This window comes from Rattus norvegicus, chromosome 1, assembly GCF_021556685.1.
Source record: "Rattus norvegicus strain SHRSP/BbbUtx chromosome 1, alternate assembly SHRSP_T2T, whole genome shotgun sequence".
Classification (NCBI taxonomy): domain Eukaryota; kingdom Metazoa; phylum Chordata; class Mammalia; order Rodentia; family Muridae; genus Rattus; species Rattus norvegicus.
Genome location: NC_141534.1, coordinates 193652743 through 193680211, shown reverse-complemented (window position 1 = coordinate 193680211; position 27469 = coordinate 193652743). Strand labels below are relative to the sequence as shown.

Here is a 27469-nt window from a genome sequence, read left to right as displayed (position 1 = left end):
GGGTCTGTTCTTCCTTGGCTTAGGAATGGTTTCTCCTTATGGCGTACTGAGGAGAACATCACACTGTGGGTCCACTTCTGCCAGGTGTGAAGTCCTGCATCCATGCATCAGAACCCTGCCTAGCTTTATATTAGAACTCTCACTGCCCCGTGCTGGATGTACTCTGCATCCTTGCTGAGGTTAGAGCTAGCTCTTTTCCCTAGCTTTGGAGTTGGGAGAAGGAAGAGGAGGATGAGGAGGAAGAAGAAGAAGAGGAGACAGACAGTGATGTCAATAAGAACATTAGACTTTGACTTGCACTTTGGATTTTGAGATAGAAAGCTACTGGGTAGATCCTGGATAGAAGAGAAAGGACATGCTAATGTACTCCAGTTCACATCTGTCTACAGACCATCTGGAGGCTTCTATCAAAATCAGGCAGGTGCTACTTGTTAAAGTTGTTAAAGTGTGATATCTGATAATAGTTTTGGATGAAAGTGTATAGGTTTTACAAAAGAGCCTTGCTGTTGGGACACTTGGTAACAACAATTGAAATTGTTTGCACAGGAGCAGTATTGTTGGTAGTTAGTTTTTCTTGATTGCAGAGTTGCAGTGTGCTCTTACTTTGGTGATCTGCTAATGTCACATTCATTACCTGATTGCATTCAGTGCAGTGCCAGTTCATTTTATCTTCAGACACTTGGAGCAGAACACTGGTGTGGAGGAACCATCCGTCAGTGGGTAGGAGCTCTGGTATTCTCTTGACTTCACTAATAACTGGGTAACTGTGGACAAACAGCTTTATTTTCCTTTTTGCTGGTGAAAGGTTGCACTTGCTGTTCACTGTGGCTATTTTTTCTGTCTTAAGATTCTTAGTCCTGTTTTAGAATTTCTGGATAGCATCTTTGTGTCATTATGCTCAGTAAGTATCACTGGAATGTAATTGATTAAACATGTTGGTGCACATGTCTATCTTCTGAGATCTGTATGTGGGAAAGAGAAGCAGGTGTGATGAAGAGAATACCTGTTGGTGATGCCTAACTAATTTTGGACAGTTTTCTTGTAGAATAACTTTTTATCATTCTTTTGCCTGTCTAATTGAAGCCCTCTGGGAGACATTTTTAATATCTAAGTTGTGTAATATCCCCCCCCCCCCCAAAATGGGTGAAAATCTACCTGGCTTCTGAGTAATTTAATCTTTTTTCTATTAGACCCTGTCCCCTTTCTCATTTGCAAAGCTGTCTTGGAGCAGTGAGGAGCACAGTGAAAGATAATGGTCCACTAGGAGATTAAAACCTTTAGTGGGGCTGGAGAGCTGGCTCACAGTTAAGAGTCCTGGTTGCTCTTCCAAAGCTTTACTGCTAGCACCCACATGATGGCTCTACAACCGCCTGTAACTCCAATTCCAGAGAATCTTATGGCCTCTATGGGCACTACATGCATGTGGCACACAGACATACATACAGGTAAAACACCCATACACATGAAATAAAAATAAACAAAGCAAGCACACAAAACACAGTGCTTGTTTGGCAGCATATACACTGACATGGAGTGATACAGAGAATACCAAGACTGTATACCTGTGCAAGGAGGGCATTGCATTCCTGGAGCATGCCGTTTAAAATAATACCTTTTTAAAGGGGCTGGAGAGTAGTTAAGAGCTCTTGCTACTTTTCCTGAGGACCCCAGTTCAGTTCCAACACCCACACTAGGTAGGTGTCTTACAATTGCTGGAAATTTCAGTTCTAGAGGATCTGATACCCTCTTCTGACCTTGTGTAAGCACTTGTGTGTGTGTGTGTGTGTGTGTGAGAGAGAGAGAGAGAGAGACAGAGAGAGAGAGTACTCACAACAACAGAAACAACAATAGTAGTCTTAGAAACAAAACAAAACAAAAATTTATTCCATGGACAGGAAAGATGGCTCAGTGCTTAGGAATATTTGCTGCTCTTGTGGAAGAGCCAGGTTCAGTTCCCAGCACTCAGATGGTGACTCAAATGCCTGTAAACTTTAGTTTCAGAGGATTCAACACTGTCTTCTGGCCTCTGTGGGAGCAAGACAAAACTATGCACATTTATATGTGGAGGCAAAACACTCATATACAAAAATCAAAATAGATCTTAAAAATCATCACCTTGCTAAAACTAGGCATGCTTATGCACACTTGTAATTCTAATACTTGGGAGGCTGATACAGGAGGATCATGTGTTCTACACATGTAGCCTGGACTACATAGACTATGGAAACAAATCTTAGCATTAGGGAGACAAAAGCAGGCAGATCTCTGAGATCAGTGAGAGGTAACTGCTAGTGCTCATCTAGCTTTCTGCCTCTTACACTGTATGGGACCCCAGCCCATGGAATGGTGCACTCATATTTGAGGTGGTCCTTCCAGCCTCAGCCTACTCGAGGGAATTTGTCATAGCCATGGAGAGAAGCTTATTTCTGTCGTAATTCTAGGTTGCATTTAATTGTCAATCAGCATTTACACCACACTTTTTTTTTTAAATCATAGACTGGCTAAGAATCTACATGACCTGGTGTGCTGAGCATTCAGCTGGAGATGTTAAGTGAGTCCTTTAGAAACACTGAGTGTGAGTGACTGTTGTTCTGACTACTCGGGCTAGAGAGATCAGCTGGATTCATTGGCTTGCTCAGAGAGAAACACAAGAAACCTTTGTTGAAAGGTGTTCAGTTTGGGTTTTAGAAATGAAAGTACCTGTAGATTCTAACAGAGGAACAGAAAAGCTGAAGGAGGAGGGGGTTTGAAGGGCGTGTATCTTGGCACTAGAGCTTCCTTCCTGTTCTTTGCTACTTTCTAGCTTTTTTGAGCCAAATGGCATTGGTGTGGGGGAGGGACACCCTCACACTGATTGCCATGTGTGTTAGTGTATGTTACTTTACCCTTGGATCTTAACTACAGTCAAAGACTTTTTTTGTTTTGTTTTCTGTGGTGAAAACTATAAGGAAGGAGTGTTCATTTGGGAGTGGGGATATCTATGGTGATGGTGTTATCTTTGAGAGAAAGTTTACTTGAGACTGAATTTCCTTGCTAATTCTATACTTTTGAACCTTGGTTGGCAGATAGTGCCAATATCAGTATCAATATCAGCGAGGCTGTGAACCTATAGGAAAGATGTCTGTGGTCCTCTGGGTATAGGACAGGAAGCAGAAAGTTTGAGAAAGGCTTCTTTTAAAGCCAAGGGCTATGTTGCAGAGACAAGTGTTTTAACTTCTTTTTACATTTGTGAACATATATGTTTCTGTGGGTGTATGTCCCATGGTACACATGTGGAGGTCAGAGGGCTATTTATAATACGTGGGCTTCAGGGATCAAGGCTTGAGCTAGCATTTTACGTAATGAAACACCTCTCTCCAGCCTGAGATGGTTATTTAGAGGTCATTAGGTGGAACATTATGGAATTGGTCAGGGTTTGAGAAAACTTACGTATTCATCTTGTCGCAGGAGCAAGGCCATGTAGACCACACACTATCAGGGCTTCTGTTAGGCTTTGTTAAAGGTACTTTAGCAATTATTTACACATTTATATTTTTAAAATAAAGATTTGTTATTTGTGAACAAAAGTCATATTTACAGCTCTCTGATGGGAAATTAATACCATACGTGCGTCTTTGGGGATCTGCAGTGTTCCTGAAGAGCCGGAAGCGAAAGCCGCACTATAGTAGCAACCTTGTTTTAAAACTCACCTAGAGGGGCTGGAGAGATGCTCAGTGGCTAAGAGCACTGACTGTTCTTCCAGAGGTCCTGAGTTAAATTCCTAGCAACCACATGGTGGCTCACAACCATCTGTAATGGGATCTGATGCCCTCTTCTGGTGTGTCTGAAGAGAGCGACAGTATACTCACATATATAAAATAAATAAATTAAAAAAAAAAACAACAACAACACTAGAATTGATCTGAGAACTATTGGAACCCCAGACCTGTTGGGTATTGTAGAAAACACAAACCTCAGACATAATCTCTCTCTCTCAGACAGCTTGTGTTGTGCTTAAAGAGATCATAACACTGACAGCATTAGCTTGGTTTTTGAGTCCCTACTTTATGCCTGGCATTGTGCTTATTATATGTGGTTTATGTATATTATCTTGTTTAGTCCTTAGAAGGAGTTACTGTCTTAAAATATTCATATTTTCATCTTTTTTACATAGGAGGCAAAGGTATCTGTTAAAAACTTGGCCAAAGTTCAGGTGTATTTGAATTAGAGCTTAGGGAACCTGACTTCAGAAGATAATACTCTTTATCTAGTACTTTGGGTAGAAGTCTGTAGAACTGATTACAAGACAAAGATAAAGGGGGAGAAAGGGGGAGCAGAGAGGGGTCTAGGCTATAACCTTCGTGAGAAATTTAATGAAGGCTGAGCTGTAAATTTTCTCTCCCGCAGCAAATCAAGATGGAAGTCCCCGTGAGTGTTCAAATGTCATGATGATTCTCTTCCAGGGAGTCTTGGGACCTAGACAGCTTTTGAGTCTGTCCCCCCATCTCTGTAGATGTTTCTGCATTCCCCAGGACCCATGCACTAGATCCCTGGTTCTGGGCATGGAAGCTGTTCATACAGAACCCCTGCTGTAGGATGGTAGCCATCAGATTCTGTTTTCTCATTTGTAGCTTCTATTGTCTGCACCCTCAGGATCCTTCTGATCCTTTCAAATCAGGAACTGTCTGATTTATCTTTACATCTCAGGAGTATCAAGCTCATTTGCCAAATAAATAGCTTAGTTTCTCAGGTTTAGATTTAAGGGCTATGTAAAGCTAGATGTAGAAGAACCAGGGTTAAGTCTGCCTTTAGGGGAGTTTATTTGGCTATGAAGAACAGATTGCATCAGAGTTGGAAAAGTTGGTTTCAAAGTGACCAGCTAAAAGAAGCTAATTTTACAGGCAGTAAAATATGGAGTGGTAGAAATTGTGAGGGAAGAGACACTGGAAAAGTGAAAAAGCTGGAAACTGCAGTCTCAATGGAGCCAGCCATAGAAAGTTGGAAAAAGTCAAAATGTCAGAGTCTGTGACCTTTGTCTTCCTTTTAAGTTTTCTTTCTTTCTTTTTTTTTTTTTTTTTTTTTCCGGAGCTGGGGACCGGACCCAGGGCCTTGCGCTTCCTAGGCAAGCGCTCTACCACTGAGCTAAATACCCAACCCCTTAAGTTTTCTTTGATGAGGTGATTCTGAGCCTTGATTGGCTTTGGTTCCTTAATGAGTCAGAAGCACAGGTCTCTGAACTGCTTATCCAGACACAGAAATAGACAGCAGCAGAAATCTAGGCAGGCAGCTGTGTACACATGAAAAGTTCTGCTGCAGAGAATGTAGCTTTGTCCTAGATATATGCATGGCTCTCTTAGAGGATTCTAGAACAGCCATAGCTCATCATCTCATTTTGCCCAAAGATTTTAAGTATGTGTGCCTTTTTCTGTTGGGGTTAGCCAGGTTAGCCTTGGGGAGGCATAGGCAAACGAAACAGCAATCTATGAGTTTGCTGTGGTGGCTGTTTGGATACACAGGCAATAGTGGGACTCACATGGAGACTGCAGGTCTCATTACACTGTAGTGAGTAGTTGTGCTAACTGATGAAAATACCATTGAAACTCACGGTCTAATTTATAACTGTTACAGCATGTAACACTTAAACCAGCAGTAGAGTATTCTTGGAGTTCCAAGGTAATTCTTCCCCAGAGTAAACACTATTCTGATTGTAATACACAATTTAGTTTTGTTTGTTTAAAAATTTTAATATAAAGCAGGTTGGGCATAGTGTTGCACACTCTGAGTTCCAACTCTCAGAAGGCAGAGGCAGAGGGAGGGGCAGAGGCAGGTGGCTCTCTGAGACATCTACTAGAGAGTTCCAGATCAGGTAGGACCTCACAGAGTGTGTGTGTGTGTGTGTGTGTGTGTGTGTGTGTGTGTGTGTGTGTGTAAAACAATGTCTTTCATTTGTTCATTTGTATTTATGATATTTTTGTTGTTGCTACAAGATTCATTCATTCATGTTGTCTTATAGTATTCTCTCATATAAACAAACCAGAACTCTTTTCATTAGTGATAGACAATTGAGTTTTTAAATTTTTTTATTCTGTGTAATCGGTCTGTAAATATGTATGCACATTTTATTTGATGTACATGCACAGATTTCCATTGGTTATCAGAATTGCAGTTATTAGACATACCAGTTTTCTCAAGTGTGTATGTTCCTGCCAATAATGTCTGTGTATCTCAGTTGCTTAGCCAACACATGGGACTGTCAGTTTTAGGAATTTAAAAAGAAGTTTTACTTATTTTTCTGTGTGTGGGTGTTTTGCCTGTGTGCTTGTCTGTGTACCATGTGCATGTCTGGTGTCTGACAGGGTCAGAAGGCGGCATTGGATTTCCTGGGACTGGAGTTACAGATGGTTGTGAGCTGCCTGCCATGTGGGTGCTGGGAACTGAACAGACAGTGCTCTTAAATGATGGAGCCATCTCTTCAGCTCACTGAGTCTAATTTTGCTATTCTGGTGGTTGTGTAGCAGCCTCTTACATTTTAAATTTGTATTTCTCTGCTGAGGTGAACACTTATTTTGGTCTTTCTTTTATAAGTAACTTTGTCCAAAGGCTCTTGACTTTTCTTTGTTTGTTTGTACTCTGATATGGGTTCTGTCAGTTTTCATTCAGTGTTTTTTCCCACTCTGCAGCTTCCTTGTGCCTTTTGATGAACAGTTCTGTTTATTTTTGTGTTTAGTGCTTTATGTGTCACAACCTTAGAAAGAATCTGTAACCTTGGTCATGTAGGACTCATCCTGTAGAAGCTTTATGTGAAAGTTTTACTTTTCACATTTTGTGGCTTAAATTTAAGTTTTTTTTCTTTTTGTTTTTGATCTGTTGTGTGTGTATGCGCGTGTTTTATTTTAATACATTTAGTTGTGTTTTTATTCAGGTGAACGTATGCTTGCTAGAGGACACCTTTTGGGATCTGTTCTCTCCTCAGATTGGCAGGCTTGGTGTCAAGGCCTTTACCAGCTAAGTCATTGTGAGTGTCCCTCACTTAGTTTAAAAGTTAGTTTTTCAGACCTAAAACAGAAATCTCAGCAGAAGTTGTGACTCTAACACAGAAATCTCAGCAGAAGTTGTGACTCTAACAGATCGGTCTAAATCCTGAGACGCTGACCCGTCCGTCCCAGTTTAGAGTGTGTGTGTGTGGGGGGGCTTTCCTGTGTGTTCTCTGTCTCATTCCTTTAGAGTGTAGTGCTGTGTGGTATGTTAACTCACTGGTCTGGATCAGGCTTTGCCATTTGCTTGAAACAGCTGGCAAAGGATTCGGTGGCCTTCCTGCCAAAGGGATTTGGGGATCTCCAGTATTCTTTAACTATTTTCAGGTCTTGAATGCATCCTGTTTGTCTTCCACTTCTGTTGTGATTGTTTACTCAGGTGAAGCCTGGGACTCCTTTATTGTCCACTGTAAGTGAACACAGTTTGGTTTTTGGGATCTTGTGTGGGAAGCGCTTGTGTTTGGTATCCTCTTTAGGCATGAATGAGTACAGTTTTGTTTTGCAGTGTTCCTGCCTGTTTTTATTTGGTATCTAAGACCCTTCTTTGCTTTCTAGTTTATCCTGTGGTTTTGTATATAGATCACCTTATTAGATCTGGAGTTCTCAGGTAGATAATGCCAATGAGGGTTCAGACATAGCCTGTGGATGCTCAACTTTTCTGCACACAGAAAACCACATGGGACGGTTTTTGCTACTGTTATTTAATTTTTTTTAAATGAGATCAGGTCTGTAGTCTAGGTTGGCCTAGAACTTGTCATCTTGCTTCAGCCAAGCCTAAAATCATAGGAGTGTGGCATTAGACTTTGCATGGGGTTTAGAATCACGCTTACTGGTGCAGCAGCTATTCTCTTGCTGAGTGAAAAGGAAGTGAAGATCCATGTGCCAGAGGGAACTGGGGTGTGCTCACAGCTTCGTGCTTGGTTGTTTTTTTTTTTTTTTTTTTTTTTTTTCCCTTTTTTCTTTCTTTTTTTGCTTTTTGAGACAGGGATTCTCTGTGTAGTCCTGGTATATTGGAACTCACTTGGTAGTCCTCAAACTTAAGAGATCAGATCCACCTTCCTCTGCCCCTGGAGAGCTGGGATTAAAGATGTGTATCACCATGCCTTGTTCAAGGGCCTCCCTCTTACCTTGTCTCTTCTCACTCTGTCCTTTGGGGTCTGTGGCAGAGCTTAAACTTTGAGTGCCTGCCTAAGCTTTGCTCTCAGCTGTATGTACATTTATCTCTTGGCAGTTCATGTGAGATTGAAAGCTGAATATATGAAGCACCTTCAGAAACCCCAAGAGGCCAAGTGGTTTACATTCTCTATATTAACATCTGGGTAATTATCCAGGCAAGGGTGCCCAGGTCGTGTAGGCCTCCCAGGAGGCGTTCGTTCTCCTGTTCTACCCAGGCTCATTTACTTTCAGCATTGTTTACAGTTGGATTTTGAATTACTTGTTTTTCTTTTCTTTAACATAAATAATTAAAATTACATGGTATGTATTTGTAGAAGATACTGAAACAGGATTTTAAGCCAGATGAAAATTTCTCTTGTTTTTCTGGCTTGCATTGTACATTTGCAGAATGTTGAACGAAGAATTTGGGAAGTAAATTACTCTTGGTGTGGATGGGACTTGGAACTGGGGCAGAAGCAGTTATTGATTTTTCTCAAATTCCTTTGCCAGGCATCTGAAGACGCCTCGCTCAGGGCATTGGAAAGCCTGATGACAGAATTTTTCCATGACTGCACAACCAATGAAAGGAAGCGTGAGATAGGTAAGTGGGGTGTGGGGAGGAAGGCATTGATACCCTTGGTTGCTCAAACCTGCATGTGCCCTTGAATTCTTGGCTGCTTTGCTCTGGTTCATGTTGGGCAGGTAGGGCTTGCACACCTAGCATAGTGATTGGTTTTCATGCCTTTCGGTCAAGTGGAGAAACATCTGCTTTGTTTCTAATCTCAATACTGTTGTTGAAAGTGGCCCACAACCATTAATTTCAGAACAAGAACAGTTTATCAAAGTGTTAGAACGGTCACAGTGGGACAGAGTAGAGTCTTGATGAGTCAGTCCCTAACTGGTTGGCCTCAGAGACTTCTCTGTGGTTTTCATGAACAAAGGCTCCTCAACAGAGAACATGGAGGTGTAAGCACCTTCTGACTTGGGGCCTCAGTATGTTTGAGAACCCACTTTTTTATTTTTATATCCATTACCACAATAATGTTAATCAAACACACTAGAAAGAAGATAATTTATTTGTGTCATATCCTGCCTCAGGGACGATCTGTGCTGCTTAAGCAGTCTTTCTCCTTTGAGTCCTCCCTTGGTCATTCTTCTGTGTGTGAGACTACTCTGGACTCACTGTATTGTTACTTTCCTTTCCTTAAGGCCTTTCTTTGCCTCAGAACCTTAAACACTCATTTCTGTCTCCATTGGCTTGACTAATGTTAGCCAAGTAAGCCTCCTGGCCCAGTCTAAGTACCACCCAAAGTACACATGGGGTCGAGACTTTCCCAGGGGGCTAGGAGATCTTTGCTATAGCCTGTTTGATACATCTGAGAGCTGGAACTCCCAATAGCCTCCACCCTACATCTACCTTTCTTTTGTGAGAGCGTACATTGTAGAGAAATAGAATGTGTATAGACAAAGGACTAGGAGATGAGCATCGTCTGCCTGAGGAGGACTACTTTGCTTGCTACTCTGGTTCTCTAATTACTCTGGTTATCCTCCTGCCCTATTGTGACCTCCTCTCCAGTTTTATGCTACTAACATAGTTATTTATAGTGAAGATACTAGATACAATTTTTACCAAAAAGATAGATCTTTTATTTTTTTAAAGATTTGTTTACTTATTATATATAAGTACACTGTAGCTGTCTTCAGACACACCAGAATAGGGGATCAGATCCCCATCACAGATGGTTGTGAGCCACCATGTGGTTGCTGATATTTGAACTCAGGACCTCTGGAAGAGGAGTCAGTGCTCTTAACCACTGAGCCATCTCTCCAACCCCCTAGATCTTCTCTTTGTTTGTCTCCTATAATCACCCACTCTGATTCTTTCAAACTCTTTTGTCATTGTAATAGAAATGCTTTTGGTTTTCTTTTGATTTGCTCATCAAATGTTGCTTACGTTTGCGCATTTCGTGGGTTGAAAGTGGAAGCTCTTGTATAAGATCTTCATGTCTGAATCAAACTTTTATGTAAACTAGGGGTGCAGCTGCGTGGAACAGCATTTGTCCAGTGGGGATGCTGTGAGACCAGCTGTGTTTTAATGGGAGCAGAATGTAGACCAGTGGCTTGCTGGAATCTGGTGACTTGAGTCCAGCATGTCATTTCTAGCTGTAACTACATTCTCTGTTTTTGTTTTGTTTTGTTTTGTTTTTGGTCTCTGGGTTACATAGAAACTTTTAATTATCAGGACATGCCATCATCTTTCACAGAATTTTTAAGACTTAATTTTTTAAAAAATTTTATGTATGTCAATGTTTTGTCTGAATGTGTGTCTGTGTACTGTGTACATGGAGGAGGTCAGATCCCACTGTGTACATGTGGGATCCCCTGTAAGTGGAGTTGTAGAAAGATAGGAGCTGCTGTGTGGATGCTGGGGATTGAACCCAGGTCTTCATAGCCCTCCTTCTGTAGAATGTTTCATGAGACTGCCCTGTTACACTTAGGGTTGCAAGAACTGGCACAAAAGTCAGCTGCAGTATTGTCATGGCAACCTTGCACTGGCCAGGCTTGCTGGCAGGTATCATGGTTAGTGCATGAATCAAGGTGGTTAATAGGCATTGTGCCCACAGGTGATGGTGGGAAGCTAGACAATTGATGCTTGCTAATTGTGAGTTTTGGCTGATGTTGTCAGGCCTGTGAGGAGAAGAGCCATTTTCACTTGACTGGATGCACAGTCAGGGCTGCTCTGCTAACTATTAGGGTTTTTACTTTTTTAAAATTTTTACTTATTTATTACTTTGTGTGTGTTACTGTTTTTAAAAATATTTTTGATTGGGGCTGGAGAGATGACTCAGTGGTTGAGAACATGGGCTGTTCTTCCAGAGGATCCAGGTTTAGTTCCCAGCACTCACATGGTAGCTCAACTACCTATGTCCAACTGTCTATTATAACTCCTGTTCCAGAGGATCCTACACTCTCAGGAATATATACAAGTGGGCAAAACACCAGTGCACATGAAGTAAAAATAAATAAATTAAAAAATTAAAAAAACCTATTATTTCTACTTTACGGGTACAGCTGTTTTGCTTTCATGTATATCTGTGCACCCACTTTCGTGCCTGGTGCTTAGGCTGAAAGAAGGTGTCAGGTTCCTTGGACTGGAGATGCAGACAGTTGTAAGTTGCCATGTGGCTGCTCGGATTGTTAGTTTTCTCTTTCTGCTTCTCTAGCCTTCATGTTGACTGGGCATGTGAACAGTGTAGCTGTCACTGAAGAATTGTAGAACATGATGGTTTGTATTGCTACCCGTGGGGGCTAGTTGGTGTCCTTTTACATTTTGGAAAGGATTGCTCACATACAGCTTAAATACGAGCTTAAACAATGGCTCTGTACTCTCAAAAGGTGTCTTTAGGAAAGTTAGTGACCTTGATGGCAGGGTCCGTTGCCTGTGTTGATGGTCACCCCCTAGTCAAGAGTATTATATAATCCCTTCACCTGGGTTTTGAGGTTGGTTTTTGAACTATTTGTGTTATGTGGGGAGGTAGGCATATTTTCAAAATGGCAGCAGTCTGGTCTTTGTATTAATTTCATGTATTTTATAGACTTGTTTTGTACTGTTTAACTCTTCCAGAGGAACTTCTTAATAACTTTGCCCAGCAAGTAGGAGCTTGGAGATTCTGCTTATATTTTCTGTCCAGCACAAGGAATGACTACGTAATGATGTACAGCTTAACGGTTTTTGAGGTAAGTTGCTGGGTCATTTTATATTCCTGAAAACCATAGTGAAATTTACACTATTGGCACCAGGTTTTTGCTTTAATGTACAGATAACTGAGAAGTAGTAGGTTGACCCTCCCACATGGCACCTCTGTCTAGTTGCCTATTGTCTGGGGACACCTTTATAGCCAGGACTCCAAAAAGATGAGGAATGTGGTTGACTTTTCTGGTCTGCTGGGTAGGTCATATTTGGTGACTTACCTTTTCCCTTTGTCCTTTGAAAGACAAAGGTAGCTAGACACTTTGGAAGGACAGTGGTACTTGTATTGCCATCGTCTTCCAACCACAGAAACACTCATGCAAACTCTCATCTCTCTCTGTCTGCTGGGCATGCTCACATCAACCTCTTTCCCACTCTCCTTTCTGTTATGTTCTCAGAAGTGACTGCTTTATTCATTAACCCATTTGTTCTTTATGGGAGTGTGGAGTGGTACCTTGGTTAGTGTACCTCAGGCTAGCTTCAGACTTAACAGCCTCCAACCTCAACCTCCCGTGTGATTGGATTACAGAAGTGCGCTGTCATGTCTGGCTCATTCACTTATGTTTGAACATTACTTATATTTGTTTCTGTTACTATTTGGTGGCCAGATGGCCAATAAGACATGTTAGAAACAATGATGACATAGCAAATTTTTATACATAGAACTTTTTATATCTTAAATTGTTCAGCAGATCTCCCAAGAGGTGGGAGAGATGGGAGAGATGGGAGATGGGATTGTTTTGTCCTAAGTTTTTTTTAGATAGGGTTTCTCTCTGTTGCCCTGGTTACCCTGGAACTAAACTCACTCAGAGGTAAGTCCGCTTGCCTCTGCCTTTTGAGTGCTGGAATTAAAGGTGTGCACTACCACCATCCAGCTTGCCCTAAGATTTTAATATTTATGTTTATCTCTTTGCTAAATGTCCTAAACTGGTAGAGAGGGGTAGGTAGGTTTGTGCATGTATGTGACGTGTTACAGATAATTATAGAATGAAAACCACTTGTATACAGCTCATTAATTTAAAAGACATGTATTTGTTTTTCAGAATCTAATCAATAAAATGTGGCTTGGGGTCCCATCTCAGGATAAGATGGAAATCCGCAGCTGCTTACCCAAACTTCTCTTGGCTCACCATAAAACCTTACCTTATTTTATTCGGAACAAACTCTGCAAAGTTATTGTTGATATTGGACGCCAAGATTGGCCCATGTTCTACCATGACTTTTTCACTAATATTTTACAGGTAAGGATCTACCTGGGGATCTGTCTTATAAATTGTAGAAGTGATTGTAGCCCTTGACTTGAGTTTTTGCAGTTAGTCCTTGGGACTACAGTAGTAAGTGTTGCAGACTGGATTCGTACATTGGCTGTCTTTATGTTCTGTACCTTTGCATAGTGGAGGAGGAGGAGAAGGAGGAGGAGTGGAGGAAAAGGAAGCCTCGCTGCTTCCTTAGCACCTGTGAAGTTCTGCTCAGCAGGCCTTTGAAAGCCTGGCTCCTGACACGGTGGCTTTTGTGGTGAAAGGAGGGTTCCAGTGGTTTCAAAATTGTCAGGAAATAATCACAGACTGTAAATAGCCATTCATAGGAGAATAACTGTGGAATGTTTGCTGCTGAGGTATGTGTTACATAGCCTTGGGATTGATAAACAAGACCAAACTGATTTTAGAATAAATTTCATCATCAAATGGTTGTATGTTAGCCATCTAAAGTTTCTTTTGGCTCAGTTCTACCTTGATCTATTGGTAGTCAAGAATGTATTGTGACAGTTGGTGGGGAGTGCAGTTTATATTGTGGTAACTTCTATCGAGACTCAGCCTCCAGCTCTCTGCAGGTTGTTTGTACCTTTCTAGGCCACTGGGAAAGGAAGTGATAAGGTGAAACTGACCAGAGTTTTCCACACGCCGTAGTCTGTGGGTCAACACACCATTTTGTAAGATTTTCCCTGAGATTTCTGAAGCCTGCTGAGCCAAACCCTTGAACACATATTTCCTACGGCCAGATTACTAGGAACAAGCTGAGTTGGAAAGGGCGGCTTCTTCTTCCCTGATGGGGCTTGTAATGAAAACGGTTGAACCGTTGCAGGCTCACTAGAAACCTAAATCTGATCTGCAGCCCAGAGGACTTACTGCCTGTTGAAGTAAGGTGCAGAAGCGAAGTGTGTTTAGAATTTTAATTCTGTATTTAATTGATTGCCTTTCTGGATACAAGAACAATAAAAATAAAAAGTTACACGTTTTCTCCAGTTTTTCCAAGTAAAGGATTATGTGGGTGGCAATTTAAATAAGACCACCATAGTTCCTTGGTTTATTTAATTGATCCTCCACCCCCTCTGTCTTGGAGATAGAATTTTACCACTGTGCTGTTTAGTCCAGAAGTCACAAGAGATCCACCTGCCTCTGCCTCTGCTTCCCAAGTGCTGGACTCAAAGGTGTGCACCACCACACCTCACTCCATTCTTACTTGTCTGACACATTCTCATGTTTTATCCCTTATTTTAGCTTAAATAAAAAAGAAGAAAAAAAAAAAACCAAAAACCAATCAATCAAACAAACAAACAAACAAAAAACCCCAAAACCATCAAGAGTAAAATTTGCTCTGAAATGTTTCCTCATTGAAATGTCAGTTACTAGCTGCAGTTGTGTCTTGGAAACTGAAACTCCAAATATTTAATGAGTCCAGATTAGAAGTAGTTCCCATTCTACTGTAAACCAGCTAGAGTAGCCGACAGGAAAGAGGAGGCCAGAGAAAGCAGCTGAGCAAGCAGCTGCAGAGGTAGTCGAGCAGTCTCCAGGAAGTGCCCTTCCTTTAGAGGAGGTGGGAAGGTCACACCAGCCATATTCAGTTAGTTCATTGAGTCTCAGGAAGGAAGAAGTTAAAGTCAGCTCAGCTTTGGTTTGTAACCCAAGCGAGGGAACTTAGAAAGGTTCTAGCATTGACAAATTGACAATTTGTCCTAGCATTGACAAAATGAGGCCTAAGGTCAACCCTGGCTGGAGGTCAGGGAGTTAACCAGGTTTAAACTCTTAAGTCCTCAGAAGTGAGGAAGGTTCTCAAAGGCAATAGAGAGGGAGCATAGAGAGCGGAGAGCGGAGAGCGGAAGAGCTCTGCTAGCTGAGAGTCAGCTTAAAGACATCTGGATGATGAAGGAAAGAGAATGAATGTCCTCTTTTTTTTTTTTTTTTCTCTCTTTTCGTCAGATCCTGGTGGGCCCTACAGGAAAGGTGGATTAGCTTTTGTGCTTTATAGGTTAATGTGGGAGGCAGCTAGGCCAGTGGTTCAGTCATTCTGTTCTGTTTGTTTTTTGAGACAGGGTTTCTATGTATTCCTGGGTGTCCTGGAACTCTCTGTAGACTACTCTGGCCTTGAGCTCACAGATATCCACCTGCTTCTACCTCCTGAGTGCTGGGATAAAGGTGTGCACTACCATTTAGCCACTCTTACCAATCATGATGATTTTTAAAAGGGTTTTTTAGTGTGTGCATGCACATGTGTGTGCCTGGGCCTTTGGAGGCTAGAATAGAGTGTTGGGTTCCCTAGATCTGGAGCTATAGGTGGTGAGCCACTGATGTAGGTGCTAGGAATTGAGCTCAGGTTCTCTGGAAGAGCAAGATGCTCTTTTTTTTTTTTTAAATAAATATTACTATTTTTATTGGTGTATATTTGCATGTATCTGTGTGAGTCTGTGAATGCAGATGCCCTTAGTATTACAGGCAGTTAGAAACATCTGATATGGGTGTGGGGAACTGAACTGGGCTCTCTGCATGAGCAGTCAGTGCTCTTAGACATGGGACCATTTCTTCTTAATCCCTGAGCCATCTCCCTAGCCACTCAGGATTTTATTGAGGATGGGTGGCCATTGCTTCCCTTGCTGCAGCCTCCTTCTCTGAGCTTTCGATTTCTTCTCTGTCAGTATGTCCATCATCCACCAGCTCTTAGGAATTTGTGGGCCATGCGCAAAATGAGGCAGGTCTAGAAGATAGGCATCCTCATCATGATGTTGAGGTAGTGCTGATGAAAAAGGCGCGAGTGAGCAGCTCCAGGGTGTGGTGTAAGAGCCAGAGGGCAAGCCAGCCAGCCAGGTGATGGTGAAAACAATGGCAAAGATGAGGGAGACGTTATTGGAGATGATTTTCCGTGCTGTATAATTAAAACATCTTGGCTGACTCTGTCAGGTAATCAGAACACCATGATGGTAAGGGTTACTGTGCAGAGTTGACAAACTAAGAATGATGGTGACCACTTGATAGATGATCTGTTTGTTAAAATTCAACTGCTTGACCACAGAGGCATCGCTGAAAGACCAGGGACCAATAGAAAGGAAGTTGAATCATGTAGTATTTCTTGTCTTGGGAATCTGAGTGGTTTCAAATGGGGTGCCCTTCCCAAATTTTGGTCATGCCTTAGAACCAGGGTTTAGCTACAGGGCTGGCCATGTCAGCACAAAGGGAACCAGGTAAGAATTCTTCTGAATATGTCTTGAGAAGAGTGGAGACAGGCCAGTCCTGAGTGTGGCGGTGCTGGGAATGGTCATTATACCTGGTCTTTGCTTAGATGAAAGCTTCACCTCCACCTACTTGGGCTGCTGCCACTGGTCAGGCAAAAGTGCCCCAAAGTGGTATTGAAGTTGCTCACAGCTAAGCTATTTCACCATTCAGGAGGGTAGCTGATGGTGTAGCCACATGAAGCTCAAAAGGATATCAGATGACAAGAAAGCAAGGCCAGGGCAGGGGTAGTGTGATGTCTGAGGCTTTGGTACCAACTATTCATCTCAGTCTTCTGGACTGGCACAGGTTAATTTCACTGCAGCTGTAAGTATTTCCATCAGATGTAATCATGTAAGAGTTGGAGCAGAGTAGTAGGCTGGCCTGAATGGGCTCTATCCCCATGTGAACTCTATGGGCCACATGTTTTCATGCTTCTGTCCTCTTGCCAGTTCCCTCTTCTTTCCTGAAGCCCCAGAATCAGCCACAGCCAAGTAGAGAACACAAGAATGACTTACTTTTTTTATTTGTATTGAGACAGGGTCTCATGTGGTCCTGGTTGGCTTGGAATTCTCTAGGCAGACCAGTCTGGCCTTAAACCAGTGGTTCTCAACCTTCCCAATGCTGTGATCCTTTAATACAGCTCTTTTTTTTTTTTTATGACCCCCCCAATCATAAAATAATTCTTGTTGCTAATTCAGAACTGTAATTTTGCTGTTGTTATGAATTGTAATGTAAATATATCTGTCTTCTGATGGTCTTAAGCAACTCCTGTGAAAAGAGGTTTGGACCTGCAGGTTGAGAACCTTTGCCTTGAACTCACAGAGGTCAGCAGCCTGTCTCTGCCTCCTGAGTGCTGGGACACAACGAATGTGCAACCACACCGAACAAGAGTGACTTCATTATGTTTTAGATCCTATATGTTTAGTCTTTAGTACTGCCAAAAAAGGAAATAAGTCAGGAAGAATGAATTCCTTCCTTCCTAACTTCTCTCTCAGGATGGAACCTAGGGCCATACAGTTCTGGCCAAATCCTTTACTATTGAGGGTCTTGCTGTGTAGTCCAGGCTGCCCTCAAATTCACGATCCTAGTGCTACCTCTGCTTCCCTAGTGCCAATGTTACAGTGTGTGCCACCGTGCCTAGTGATGCTTTCTTTTTCACCGGATTCTTGCTTGTGCTTTCTTTCCTTTGAATAAAGAAAGGAGATTTAAGATGGGTTTTCTATATTGTAGAGTGTCTGACAGTAGGTGAGGAGCACAGAGGTGTTTCATAGTTAAAGGAAAGTGATTATCTGAGCTGGAGAGATGGACATGGCTCTTAAAAGTACTTACTATTACAGGAGAACAAGGTTCATTCAGTTCCCAGTATTACAGGCAGCTCAGTTTCAGGGGAGTTGATGTCCTCTTCTGGCCTCTGCAAGCACTTAGACACTTGTGCACATAAGTTCATATAGCTGGGTGCACATGTGCACACATCTCTCCCCCCCCCCCACACACACTTACTTTAAACCCCTCTTTAAAAAAGTAAGTGCTCAGTTGAAAATAGACATAGAAAAGAAAAAGGCAAAAGGAAGGAAAAATCTCAGAGTAGGGTTGAACCCAGAAATACCTACATAGAGAGCCTTAAAGAGGGTCTCTTATTTTTATTTTAGCCAAAAATTACACTGAGGCAGACATTATTTGAAGGTGTTAGAAATAATAACATTTTGTATAGAATAGAATAAAGAACATGTGGAGGGTGTTTTGAGAAGTTTTAGCTTTCAAGAGAGCTGCCTTTATAGAGAGCATCTCCCCCCTCCTTCCCTCCTTTCTCCTTCCCCCTTTCTCCTGATTGGTTCTTGGGTAGACTCGAGAATTCTCACCTGTAATTGCTGGGATTATTGTCAGCTACTGGCTTTCTTGGACTGCTTCTGAGTATAATGGAATTGCCCTTGAATTTCATTACTGAATTAAAAAAAATGATTTGTGTGTGAGAGGAAAAGGGAGGGAGGGAAAAGGAGAGAAAGGGAAGGGAGATGGAATATGTGTGGGCACACACCAGTGTTCATGCCCTGTCATGGTAGCTTAGCTTCCATCGTGAGTTTTGAACTTTGTCTAGGTCATCAGTCTTGTGTCGCAGGTGCTTATTTTTAAAACAAAAACAAACCTGCTGCGCCATTGTGCTATCCATCCCCTGGGTGTTTTTCTTGCTCTTCAGGGAGGGATAGACATTTCTGTAGTCTGTGATGGGAAGACAGTTAACTTTCTTTTTCTGAAGCTTAGAAACTTTGTGTAGCATAGGGAAGATACAGCAGGGAAGAGCCACATTTAAAGTCACACATGCTGGAAGAAAGGTTTAGGTACAGTGGTTTGCTTTTTAATTGTGACAGATACTTGTCCACCTTTATAAAAGTAACAGCTCACTTTTTAATAATATTGTTGAATTTTTTAAAAACCGGTAGGGTGCTTTAAGTAGCATCATGCTTTTGAAAGTGTTCCTTCTCCATCTCTTGCTGGAGACAGTATTACAGGGGATAGAAATAGTTACTTAATCTATTAAATGAGTATTTTAAAATTAACTGTAACTGGACATGCGTATAATCCCAGCATCTGAGAGGCTGAAGCAGGAGGACGGCCACAAGTACCAGAACAGCTTGGGCTACGTCGTCGTGTCTCTAAAACTCAGTGACCGCGGTAGTTGTTTAATGTTACAGATGTGTTGCTCTGCCACATTTCTTTTCTTTTCCTTTTTAATTAAATATTTTGAGACGACTTTGTGGTCCATGTTGCCCTTAAACAAACTCCTTTTTAAAAATTGTATTTGTGTCCTTTGGCAAGGGAATGGTGGATATTATAACATGTATGTGGATATCATAACATGCATGTGGAGGTCAGAGGGAAACATAAATGAGTCAGTTGTCTGCCTCTACCGGGTGGGTCCCAGCGAGCAAACCTAGATTGTCAGCCTTGGTATCCTCTGCCTGCAGTCGCCATGCTGTCTCTTGCCTTGAATTTTGATTTGTCTGCCTTGGTCTTTGGCTGCTGGGATAACAAGTGTGGTGACACACCTAACCTCGCCTCATGTTTAATTCTAAACTTTCTTGCAACATGCTAAGGTCAAAAATGTTAAGATGTAGAACTCTGAAGCTGATTTAATGTGAATGTTGAAAAGGTCGCACAATTGATCTATATTATCACTGGTATGTAAAGTATTGTATTACTGCCATGCATATCACCTGGTGTCCTTGACAGGGGGATGCTGGGAAAAGTGCAGTTGGCTGACTGTGGTAGAGTATGCTTGCATACACCTGCATGGTAGAAAGAGCCTAGTCTACCGAGGCTGTGTGGTGTAGCCTGTTGTTTCTTGACTATAGACTTGCACCACATATCATCACACTGAATGCTACAGGCAGTTGTGACAGTATGTTGTTATGTGTCATAACTATATCTAACCATGGAGAAACTACAGGAAACCTAGTAGAAAATAGGAAATTTTAGGTCTAGTGTAACCTTAAAAGACCAATAGGTCTTTCAAGGATACAGTAGTTGTCTATGACAGAATTGTCTGTCATTCAGTATATAAGTATCTCTACAAATAACCAAAACTTGGGTGAGACTTGTACAAAATTTGTCCTGTTTGTTCCCAGCTGCTTTTTAAGTGCCTGCTGGTAGAATTTGAGAACTTGAGAATAAAATTTGAATGGTTAGTAAAACAAAGTTTCATAAATGAGTCTTTTGCAGAAGTGTTGCTTAAGGTGGTCTGTTCATGAGCTCAGCCCTTCACAGCTGAGTTTTGCAAATCCTCTTTGTAACTCATTGGTTCTATTCTGCTCAGAATTTGCTTTTTCCTGCAGTTGATCCAGTCCCCTGTGACAACCCCCCTTGGGCTGATCATGTTGAAGACAACTTCGGAAGAGCTAGCTTGTCCCCGTGAGGATCTCAGTGTGGCTCGGAAGGAGGAGTTGCGGAAGCTGCTGCTGGACCAGGTGCAGACAGTGCTTGGGCTCTTGACAGGTGAGTGAGTGCTTTGGTGGTGCCTTGAGACAGGTCGGCTGCAGATGTGCAGAGCTAGTCTTCTAGCTATCACTGACTTAGTGTAAATGTGGGAAGAGCTTAGTTCTGGTTTCCTATCGCTCAGGGCCACAGTCTAGTGCATGGTAAAACCTCAGAGGAGATTTGTAACTTAATTTTCTAAGAGTCTTTTCTTAATTGGTCCTCACTGTGTGACTAATGAGGTACATATGTAGGCCAGGTCTTAGGAATGTGATTCGCATGTTATAGTGTAATTTAAGTAGGTAAGTGCAAGCTCTTTATTTAACATAATTTGAATTTAAGATTAGAAGTGGGAGTAGCAAGATGAAAAAAATTCCTCTGTAGAAAAGTGAGACGAGTTGTGGGGTTACCCCTGTGCCCTAGGTTGTAGTTTTATGTGGCATTCCATCCCAGCTATCTGATCACAGTCTGACTGTGCAAGGGGAAAGAGGAGAGGAAGTCTATCACACAGTGAGGCAGGAAGGTAGCAAGAACATCCCTGAAGACTGGGATGTATTGTAGAAATTATTTAATCCCAATTCTGTGTCTACCCTGCCTTTGATCGTTTAGTTCCTGGATAAAAGACACACAGCTTTTATGGTTTACAATAAACCTTAAACAGCATAAGAGTTGGGCAGATCTCTACCTTCGATGTTACTCAATTCTACTTTTTTATTGATAACCTGGAGTTATTACTTACTTTGTTTCATTTGGGCTTCTTTTAGTTTCATTTGGCCAGCCCTCAGGGCCATGTTTTCTTGACTCCTTGACCCATGGTGTCTTTTTTTCCTCCTCCACCTTTTTCCAAATCTCTTGGTTCTCCTCCAACTTCCAAGCCCAGGAACCCTCAACCCAGTCTTTGTTTCTTCTGTTCAGCTACTAGGCCCTTGAGGTGCCTGGAAATCACTTCTTAATTTGTAGTGGGAAGACATTTTTCCATATTGTATCTTTTCTATTTGGATATTCTGGAGCTTTTTTCCTTTTGTATGTCTGTTTTAGGGATTGGCGTTTGGTGGGTCCTTTAAAACATTGATTAAAGGAATGTTTGTTGGTAGTAAGCTTGTGTGCCACACACGTCTTCCTATCCAATCCTTCTCTTAATCCCGGATGGAAACTCAAGTCTCAGAGCATCTATTCATTCAAAGCACACGGAACTGGTGTTAACTGGACATTAAGTTTATAATCAGGAACTTATCTTGTGCACTTGCCCTGCATTTTATTCCTGTATACATATAAAGCATTGAGAGCAAGTTTAAGTGGTTTTGAAAGTCTTGCAGCCATCAACTCTAATTCCAGAACATTTTCCATCACCTCAGAAAGCAACCCTGAGTCCACAAGAAGTCACAATTCTTCTCCAGTCTCTGGCAATCACTAATCAACTTTTTGTCCATAGGGATTTGAGATTTTGTTTGCCAGTGCAATTAATCTAAATCTCTTTAGATTCAGGCAGATTCTTCCAACAAGGGCGAAAAGCAACCACATTCATTACCAAAATGTCACAAGAATTAAGTTTCTAGGCAACATACTAAAATTCTTCTTTGAAACCTCTTGAGCCAGACCCCCACAGTTCAATTCACCCTCAGCACCAATGTCTTCTATATTCCTACTTGGATAGCCCATTAATTCCCCCTTGAAGCATTCCACTGCTTTCTTAATCCAAAGTCCCCAAATCCACATTCCTTCAAACAAAGATATAGTCAGGCCTATCACAGCAATACCCCAGTCCCTGGTACCAACTTCTTAGGGTTTTATTGCTTTGAAAAAACACTATGACCAAAGTGACTCTTAAAAAGAACAACATTTAATTGGGGCTGGCATTTGGGTTCAGAGGTTCAGTCCATTATCATGCCAGGAAGCATGGCATTTTGTAGGCAGACATGGTGCTGGAGAAGGAGTTGAGAGTTTCTTCATTTGATCCAAGGCAGCAAGGAGGAGACTGACTTCCACACTAGGCAGAGCTTGAGCATGGGAGACCTGAAAGCCTGTCCCTGCAGTGACACACTTCCTTTAACAAGACCACACCTACTCCAACAAGGCCACACCTCCTACTAGTGCCACTTTCCATGGGCCAAGTATTTAAATACATGGCTCTGGGGGCCATACCTACTCAAACCACCACACCCAGTAAGGAAGGTATTGGGATCATCCTATAGGTTCGCAGGGGTAAAGAGTGCAAGTGGTTTGACCCAGGAAGCATTTGGGTATACTGATCTATCCTGACTGGATTCCTTGTCTGCTTTCTAAATCCCTTTCATGTAACCATAGAGCTGGTGCATTGAGTCAAATGAGTTTTGTGCTGGGAAACATTTGGTTGAAGCCACACAGTAGACAGTTTCTCCAGCAGAGAGAGTAAGATAGGAGAAGAAGGTTAGTGAGGGAAGTAGAGGAATGGTCAACGATCTGAATGGTGGCTGGGCAGAGGGTGGCAGTAATGAGGCTTGGAACCAGAGACAAGCTGAGAGAATGACACCACATGCCAGAGAAGGGTTTGGATAGTGTCCTAGAACACCAGGATGGCCAGGAGGGTAAGTGTGAAAGTGACCCTTGATAGATGTAGCGGTCATGAACAAGGTTGGAGAAACAGTTGGGGAGAAGCCACACTGTAAGGTCCAGAGGGAACAGTAGACATGCTGCACTGGGACAGGACTGTCAAACGAAGCTGGAGACATGGTTGAGTGGTTGAAGCACTTGGTGCACAAATAAGGAGACTAGAGTTCAGATTCCTAGGACTCACACAGATGCCAGCTGGGTTGGAGTGGGAGTGGGACACCTTTAGTTTCAGGCTCGGCTCCCAGAGCAAACTCCCTAGGGATACTAGGAAAGATATCCTGCCTCAAAAGAGTAAGGTGGAAGAACAATCAAGGAAGAGTCTCAATATCAATCTTGGACCTTCATGTGCATATGCTCATGCACATGTAAACATGTACACTGTACACCTACATGCATGAAGAGAGATAGCAACGAGTGGACTAGAAAGGCACAACTGTGTAGACATATAGAGAGGAAGGGAGATATGAATATTGGTGTTTGGTCAGTGGTATCAGGCTTTTTAATTTTGATTTTTGTATGTTGGACTTAGTATCTCTCAAACTGTTCCTTTTTTTTTTTTGGTAGGTATCTTGGAAACTGTCTGGGACAAGCACAGTGTTACTGCTGCCACCCCACCACCATCCCCGACATCAGGAGAAAGTGGTATGGTCTGCTGCCCTCTATGGTATCTTTGGCTAAATGTAGTTAGGGTCTCAGCTGGGAATTGCAATAGCGAATCTAATCCACCTAGGATGCAGATGTTCGTTCTTTCTAATCTTTTCTGGCCTTTCTGCCCAAGTCTTCTGAGGAGCTAGCTTTCTACTGTTTCCTTCTGGATAGTTGTACTTTCTAATGCAGTATTTTGAATAGCACGTATTGCTTCTTGCTTATCCGTCATGAAGATGACACCTTTCATCTTGTGCCGTTCACTTCTGTTCTGCCAATTTATTATTAAAACTTTTTATACTTATTTATTTTGTGCACAATGCTTGTGTAGAGGCCAGAGAGCAATGTTCAGAAGCTGGGGATCAAACTCAGGCTGCCAGGCGCCTGAGTACCTGCTCCTACCAGTACCTTGCCTGCCCCTGCCGGATTATACTTGCCATCCCTTCTGTTTTGTAACATCTTTGTTTTTTTCAGGTTCCCTGGCTGTTTTGTTTGTTCTGAGTTTTGCTATAAGCTGAGGCTTGAGATGACAAAGGGAGAGAAAGCTATCTTTTCTATTGACTGGGACAAAGGTCATATTGCCAGGGCAAATTGAGCACCAATGTGCAATAGTGTTGAGTTTACACTTTTCATGTAAATAATTGAGGATGTAAGAGTAATTCAGTGAAGTCTCTAAACAGTGGGTAAGTGATTCTGCTTATCCCAGATGCTATAAACGATTTCCAGGTGGGGCACAGGAAAGAGCATATTTCTTTCTGTCCTATAAAAGCTGATATGATGATAAGAGATACTTTTGCATTTCCCACCCCCTTAAGGAAGTGGGCTGTTGAATTAAACTTCTAAGCCCTAGGCTGTTCATACAGTTTGTTGGCATGTGTCTTGGTTAGGGTTTTATTGCCGTGAACAGACACTATGACTAAGGCAAGTCTTATAAGTCTTGCTTGGGTCTAGCTTACAGGTTCAGAGGTTCAGTCCTTTATCATCAAGGCAGGAGCATGGCAGCATCCAGGCAGACATGGTGCAGGAGTTGCTGAGAGTTCCACCTCTTGTTCTGAAGGCAGCTAGGAGAAGACTGCCTTCCAGGCAGCTAAGACAAGGGTCTTAAAGCCCATGCCCACAGTGACCACCTATTCCAACAAGGCCACATCTCCTAATAGTGCCACCCCTTGGGCCAAGCATATACAAACCATCACAACATGGGAGTTGAGATTCTTATAGACATCCTGTATCACTGAGAACACACTATGGTTTTGGGTTTAGGGCTACTCATAGAACACTACTTTAATCTGTGTATCATACTCAGATTAAAAACCATTAGTCATTTTTCACAGTACTTAAGACATGGAGTTCTAGAGCATATATCAAGCCTTCACTAATGTGTGACCTTTGTGCTTAGTGACTATCTTCAGGTATTTTCAGTGGCTCAGCAGATACACATTTTTGCAGTATTTGAATAAGTAAGAAGAAATTTTGCAGATATAAAGAGAACTGAAGTTTTGTAGCATTACTTAAATTTAAAAGTTTACACTATCAGTACAGGTAATGAACTTCTTTATGCTCCGCAGCCTATAGCACTTAAATCATCCTGGTATATATGTGGTCTTGTTCATTGGTACATGTGTACTGAGTTGCACATGTGGAAGTCAGAGGATGCCTTTTCCCTTTCCACCTTACTCAAGGCATGCTCTCTTGTTGCTGTGCTGTGCATGCCAGGCTAGCTGGCCCCTACGCTTCTCGGTGATTCTCCTGTCTCTGACTCTGAACTTGCCATAGGAGTGCTGAAATTATAGATGTGTATACTGACTGCATTTGGCTTTTTATGTAGTTTCTGGGAATTACTCGAGGTTGTTAGGGTTCCATGGGTAATTCTTCTGCCCACTAATCTTATTTCTCTTTTCAATTTTTGTTTTGGTTGCTTGTTTGTTTTTGGTAAATTATGTGTGCCTGCCTCTCCTTCTGCCTCTGTCTCATAGCCCAGAAGACGACTTTGTTGGTTCTTCTCCTTCTCCCATATGGATACTGGGTATTGAACTTAGATTGGCAGGCTTGGCAAGAAGGACATTGACTTTCTGAGACATTGCAACCCCCACTTTACCTGTCTGTCTGTTTGTCTTTGTCTGTCTGTCTCTGTCTCTGTGTGTGTCTGTGTCTGTGTTTAATTCCCTTTCAAACCTGTTCTCTAATTCTCCCTTTCCCAAAACATTTAACTGTATATAGTGCATGGCCTCTTTGGGAAACTGATTGATGTTCATACATTTACTGTATAAGTAACATGGTAGTGTTGTACTCTGGTGCTGTCTGCCCTGTGCCCTTAGACACAAACTTCTGCATGGTTGTTGTATGAGGTGCTTGTCCTCAGTATTCTGTTTGTCTTCTGGCTTCACTAAGGAGCCTCGATCACTCCCAGCTGCCCCTATACAAGAGCCTCTATCTGTCCCCCATAGAGTTGTGTGAGAGTTGCTTTGAAATATGCTAGGAAGTCAATTGACAGAAGTGGTGACAGGATTCTAGAGGGCCAGATTCTGTGACAGAACTCTGTGAGGACTCTTTTGGCTTCTCTTGCCCCATGCGATGTTGCCAGCAGTGCTGTTTTTCTTTTTTGCTTATTAGATCACATTTTCTAAAGCCCAAACTCTGCACATCTTAATAAGCTGGCTGATCTGTTGCAAGTCTATAGAAAATTGTTTCTTCATGCCTACCACCTACTTGCATATGTAGATGCTACTAGTGGTGGGCAACAGTTCTTTGTGTTTGAAATTTTAGTTCTTTTGGTGTTAGGAATTATGGCTGACTTCTGATAGTTAGCTATCTTTCTGGTTACATCCTTTTCATCAATAAGAAACTATTATTTGATGATATGTTGTTCAACAACTCATTGGTATTTTTTGTCAAGGTTTGTGTTGTGATTGTTTTAATAAGTCTTTATTCTCTTGGTGTGGTCATATTTTCATGTTCCATTTTGTTTTCTTATGAAGCTTTGTCTTTGGTTTAAGCCTATAACTCACGTGGTCTTTAATTTTATATGTGGTGTTTTGGTATTATCTTTAGTTGTATTGACTATAAAGCATACTGGTTTTAGGGTTTGCTTTTATGGTGACTAAAGTGTTTTGGGAAAAGGAGAATTCATTGCAGTATTTCAAGAGGTTTGGTACGGGGTGCTGTAAAAGCATGTTTTGAATTTCCAGGTGATTTACTGAGTAACCTGTTGCAGAGTCCTAGTTCAGCCAAACTGCTGCACCAGCCCATCCCCATCCTGGATGTGGAGAGTGAGTATGTCTGTTCCCTGGCCTTGGAGTGTCTGGCCCACCTCTTCAGTTGGATTCCTCTGTCTGCCAGCATCACCCCATCCCTCCTCACCACTATCTTCCACTTTGCTCGATTTGGCTGTGATACCCGGGCCAGAAAGATGGCGTCAGTGAATGGCAGCAGCCAGAACTGTGTTTTGGGTCAGGAGCGTGGCCGACTTGGGGTCTTGGCCATGTCCTGCATCAATGAACTCATGTCCAAGAACTGTGTGCCTATGGAATTTGAGGAGTACTTATTGCGAATGTTCCAACAAACCTTCTACCTCCTGCAAAAAATCACCAAGGATAACAATGCCCACACGGTGAAGAGCAGGCTAGAGGAACTCGATGAGAGGTAATGAGAACAGGCGGGAGTCCTGTCCGGGAAAGGGCCTGGCTGCTTGTCACACCATGTCATGTGGTGTCTGTAACCACCTTTGGTTTCAGAATATGGGGCTACCAATAAAGATAGAAAGGTAGGTGTTGCAGAATGTTCAGACTGAACTAGAAGGGCTTGGGTGGTTAAGGGAAGTGAACTGAGTGTGAAAAGTGCTAGTGTAGTGTAGGCCTGTTGTCTCT

The 27469-nt window shown here is 42.1% G+C and overlaps 1 protein-coding gene across 4 annotated transcripts in view; it reads left to right on the top strand.

Moving 5' to 3' along the window:
- Xpo6 (exportin 6) overlaps nucleotides 1-27469 on the top strand; it is an 89396-nt gene that overhangs the window by 13226 nt on the left and 48701 nt on the right. For all 4 annotated transcript variants that reach the window (XM_087659580.1, XM_087659581.1, NM_001011935.2 and 1 more), the window contains exons 2-7: nucleotides 8679-8769; nucleotides 11794-11906; nucleotides 12963-13160; nucleotides 20234-20393; nucleotides 23526-23603; nucleotides 26792-27245. In XM_087659580.1, the coding sequence (XP_087515706.1) occupies nucleotides 8679-8769; nucleotides 11794-11906; nucleotides 12963-13160; nucleotides 20234-20393; nucleotides 23526-23603; nucleotides 26792-27245 (1094 nt within the window). The remainder of the gene's footprint in view (nucleotides 1-8678; nucleotides 8770-11793; nucleotides 11907-12962; nucleotides 13161-20233; nucleotides 20394-23525; nucleotides 23604-26791; nucleotides 27246-27469) is intronic.